This window comes from Palaemon carinicauda, chromosome 14, assembly GCF_036898095.1.
Source record: "Palaemon carinicauda isolate YSFRI2023 chromosome 14, ASM3689809v2, whole genome shotgun sequence".
Classification (NCBI taxonomy): domain Eukaryota; kingdom Metazoa; phylum Arthropoda; class Malacostraca; order Decapoda; family Palaemonidae; genus Palaemon; species Palaemon carinicauda.
The window spans coordinates 123,494,706-123,499,378 of NC_090738.1; the positions used below are offsets into that span (position 1 = coordinate 123,494,706).

Sequence of the window (4,673 nt, forward strand, 5' to 3'; positions counted from 1 at the left end):
AGTATCTCATTGTGAGATAAATAGTTAGGTTCGTATCCCACCCCTTTTCATTATTATTATTATTATTATTATTAATTGCTAAGTAACAACCCTAGTTGGAAAAGCTAGATGCTATGAGCCCAGGGGCTCCAACAGGGAAAATAGCCCAGTGAGGAAAGGAAACAAGGAAAACTAAGATATTTAAAGAACAGTAACATTAAAATGCATACCTCCTATATAACCTATAAAAACTTTAACAACACAAGAGGAAGAGAAATAAGATAGAATAGTGTGCCCGAGTGTTCCCTCAAGCAAGAGAACTCCAACCCAAGACAGTGGAAGGCCATGGTACAGAGGAAATAAAGTAAATATAGAAGTTCCCACAAGGATTAACTACTTGTGATTGACTTGAGAGGCACTATAGTCCATTTCTTTTAGCGATGCATATTTGCACCGACTCGCAGCGGTGCCCTTTTAGCTCGGAAATGTTTCCTGATCGCTGATTGGTTGGACGAGATAATTCCAACCAATCAGCGATCACGAAACTTTTCCGAGCTTAAAGGGCACCGCTGCGAGTCTGTGCAAATATGCATCGCTAAAAGAAATGGACTTTAGAGAGCATACCTTCGCTACGTAAGCAGTCTTATTTTGCTCTTTAACTCCTCTGCATACTTGTGTTTCGATGTATTTTCTTCAAAACGTAATGTTTATGTCTTTGGTGCATAACCCCACATGTCCACCAAGCTTTCTTCAAATTGGTTCGCTGGTTTTTGTGAAATGTTGTTCACAAACAATAAAATAAACAAACAAGTTATTTACCATTTCTTTAACATTGCAACTATTTTCAAGAATGTGTATGAAATATGGAATTCATTGTGAGTTAAGATGTTTGCAACCTTAATATTATTTATGTAGCATAATAAAAAGACTATTGTAACTGTATCTGTACAATCTGTCCTGCTAATAAAAAAAAAAAAAAATTCAAGAATGTCACAGATTCATCCTTGGATCATACCCAACATGACCACCAAGTTTGGTCAAAATCAGTACATTAGTTTTTAAGTAAAGTTGCTCGCAAACAAACAAACAAACAACCAAACAGGGGTGAATACATGCCCTTCGCTAAATCTTCGATTTTGGCGAAGGTAAGAAACACATTTACACGCTGATGCCATTCATTCTATCAACCCAAGTCTGTGTGGAACAATCCGTCTTGCTATTCCAAAAGACGTCTAAATTTGGGTATTCTTTCGGCCTTGGGTCATTGTAGTTGAGGGCCTCACATAATCGGCAATAATGGAACACGGGGGAATTGAAGTAGCCATGTTCGTTCAACACGCGAAATCTGGAACGCCAAGCGTGGTACTCCATGTACTTCGTTGGGTCTTTTGCCAGAGATCTGCAAAGAAGAAAATACAAAAATTGATAGAGAAACTTCGGGGCTACACTGAATGATATTACATTTGATATCCTTATCAGAATATGTGGAAAAATCAAAGGTTGAAGGAGAGCTTGAGGGCTATACAATGAATGATATTACATTTAATATCATTATCAAAATATAAGGGAAAAAAACAAAGGTTGGCGGAGAAGCTTGAGGGATATACACTGAATGATATTACATTTAATATCATTATCAAAATATAAGGGAAAAAAACAAAGGTTGGCGGAGAAGCTTGAGGGATATACACTGAATGATATTACATTTAATATCCTTATCAAAGTATAAGGGGAAAAATCAAATGTTGATGGAGAGCTTGAGGGCTATACAATGAATGATATTACATTTAATATCCTTATCAAAGTATAAGGGGAAAAATCAAATGTTGATGGAGAGCTTGAGGGCTATACAATGAATGATATTACATTTAATATCCTTATCAAAGTATAAGGGGAAAAATCAAATGTTGATGGAGAGCTTGAGGGCTATACAATGAATGATATTACATTTAATATCCTTATCAAAGTATAAGGGGAAAAATCAAATGTTGATGGAGAGCTTGAGGGCTATACAATGAATGATATTACATTTAATATCCTTATCAAAGTATAAGGGGAAAAATCAAATGTTGATGGAGAGCTTGAGGGCTATACAATGAATGATATTACATTTAATATCCTTATCGAAATATAAGGGAAAATCACAGGTTGGTAGAGAAACTTGAGGACTACACACTGAATGATATTACATTTAATATCCTTATCGAAATATAAGGGAAAAATCACAGGTTGGTAGAGAAACTTGAGGACTACACACTGAATGATATTACATTTGATATCCTTATCAAAATATAAGGAAAAAATCAGAGGTTGAAAGTGAAACTTGAGGACTACACACTGAATGATATTACATTTGATATCCTTATCAAAATATAAGGAAAAAATCAGAGGTTGAAAGTGAAACTTGAGGACTACACACTGAATGATATTACATTTGATATCCTTATCAAAATATAAGGAAAAAATCAGAGGTTGAAAGTGAAACTTGAGGACTACACACTGAATGATATTACATTTGATATCCTTATCAAAATATAAGGAAAAAATCAGAGGTTGAAAGTGAAACTTGAGGACTACACACTGAATGATATTACATTTGATATCCTTATCAAAATATAAGGAAAAAATCAGAGGTTGAAAGTGAAACTTGAGGACTACACACTGAATGATATTACATTTGATATCCTTATCAAAATATAAGGAAAAAATCAGAGGTTGAAAGTGAAACTTGAGGACTACACACTGAATGATATTACATTTAATATCATTATCAAAATATAAGGAAAAAACAAAGGTTGGCGGAGAAGCTTGAGGGATATACACTGAATGAAATTACATTTAATATCCTTATCAAAATATAAGTAAAAAATCAAAGGTTGATAGAGAAATTTGAGGACTACACACTGAATGATATTACATTTAATATCCTTATCAAAATATAAGGGAAAAAATCAAAGGTTGGTGGGGAAGCTTGAGGGCTACACATTGAATGACAGACTATCCAATATTATCATAATATAAAGAAGGAAAAAAATCAAAGGTTGGTGGTGAAATTTGAGGATTACACACTGAATGATATTACATTTAATATCCTTATCAAAATATAAGGGAAAATCAAAGGTTGATAGAGAAACTTGAGGACTACACACTGAATGATACATTTAATATCCTTATCAAAATATAAGGGGAAAAAATCAAAGGTTGGTGGAGAAACTTGAGGGCTACACATTGAATGACAGACTATCCAATGTTATCATAATATAAGGAAGGAAATAAATCAAAGGTTGATGGAGAATCTAGAGGGTTACACACTGAATGATATTACATTTAATATCCTTATCAAAATATAAGGGAAAAATCAAAGGTTGGTAGAGAAGCTTGAAGGTTATACAATGAATTACAGAAGAAAAAGAAGAAGAAGACCCTCACTCTTCTTAAGAAGAAGAAGAAGAAGAAGAGTCCTCACTCTTCCTTCACCAATCTTTCCTATCAGCTAAGAAAACAACCTGGACAAAATTTCCACACTTACATTAAATACTCTGCAAGATCCTTCGGAGATTGGAAGTCATCTATATGGATGAAGGATTTGGGGGGCAGGTGCCTCTTGTATCCTTCGACACTCTCTCCCATGACGACCGGCACTGCTCCCTTCTCTATGGCATTCCACCAGGCCTATGGATATGTCAAACAATTTTTTTTTCTGTGAAAGAATTTCTTTTGCTTAGTACAAAACTAAAAATTTTGCAATGATCTTTGGCGGGATCTTAAGAACTATTTTCTAGTTCCAAGTAATTATTATAAACGGCTTTCTTTAATCTAATGCTGAAATGATCTTGTATACTTGAACACATCGTTTTGGGTTTCAAGTATTTATTTATTATATATATATATATATATATATATATATATATATATATATATATATATATATATATATATATATACAGTATATTAATACTTGAAACCCAAAAAGTGTATATATATATATATATATATATATATATATATATATATATATATATATATATATATATATATTAATACTTGAAATCCAAAAAGTGTGTTTAAGTATATATATATATATATATATATATATATATATATATATATATATATATATATATATATATATATCTTTGCTGGACAATATTTAAATGCAAGGACAATAACACAAGAGCATGATAGAGACAGTACTCTATGGGTGAAGATGTTCTAGAATTTTTTTGTAGAGAAACAAAAGAATATGTTTAAAAAAATCCCTTAGTTCATGGCACTCCATTAAAGCAACCGAGGTTCACTTAGCCCCATGAGAAAGATAATAACTACAGTATTAAAGAGAGGATGAAATTATTGCCAATAACGAGCAACCTAACGAGTTTCAATAGTTATTTCCTATGTAAAAAGTACCTCCCCTCTAAAGGGATGACTTGTTTTCAACGAAAGCAGAAATTCACTTACCTTCTCAGTAATGTAATCCCTGCAATTGGAGTTTTCAAAGGCAAGGTAAAACTTGTAGGTGTTTAGTAAAGGACAGTCTCGCCTAAAATGTCCAGGACACTTAAACGTGCCACAACCTCCATAAACGTGTAAGTCCATATACTTTTTGAGTTCTTTCACATAACTCCACCGTTTATTTCTTCCACCACAGTTAGACCCCATTACGGCTGTAAAATTGGGCTTAATATTGAAGTAAT

The 4,673-nt window shown here is 32.9% G+C and overlaps 1 protein-coding gene across 2 annotated transcripts in view; it reads right to left on the reverse strand.

Moving 5' to 3' along the window:
- Window positions 1-1,032: 1,032 nt before the first annotated feature.
- The window catches only part of LOC137653310 (alpha-(1,3)-fucosyltransferase 7-like), a 9,434-nt gene continuing 5,793 nt past the window's right edge, over window positions 1,033-4,673 (reverse strand). For both annotated transcript variants that reach the window (XM_068386678.1, XM_068386679.1), the window contains 3 exons: window positions 4,438-4,673; window positions 3,509-3,651; window positions 1,033-1,378 (listed from right to left, as the gene is read on the reverse strand). The exon at window positions 4,438-4,673 is cut by the window's right edge and continues 947 nt beyond it. In XM_068386678.1, coding sequence (XP_068242779.1) covers window positions 1,138-1,378; window positions 3,509-3,651; window positions 4,438-4,673 — 620 coding nt within the window. In that variant the 3' untranslated portion in view covers window positions 1,033-1,137. The remainder of the gene's footprint in view (window positions 1,379-3,508; window positions 3,652-4,437) is intronic.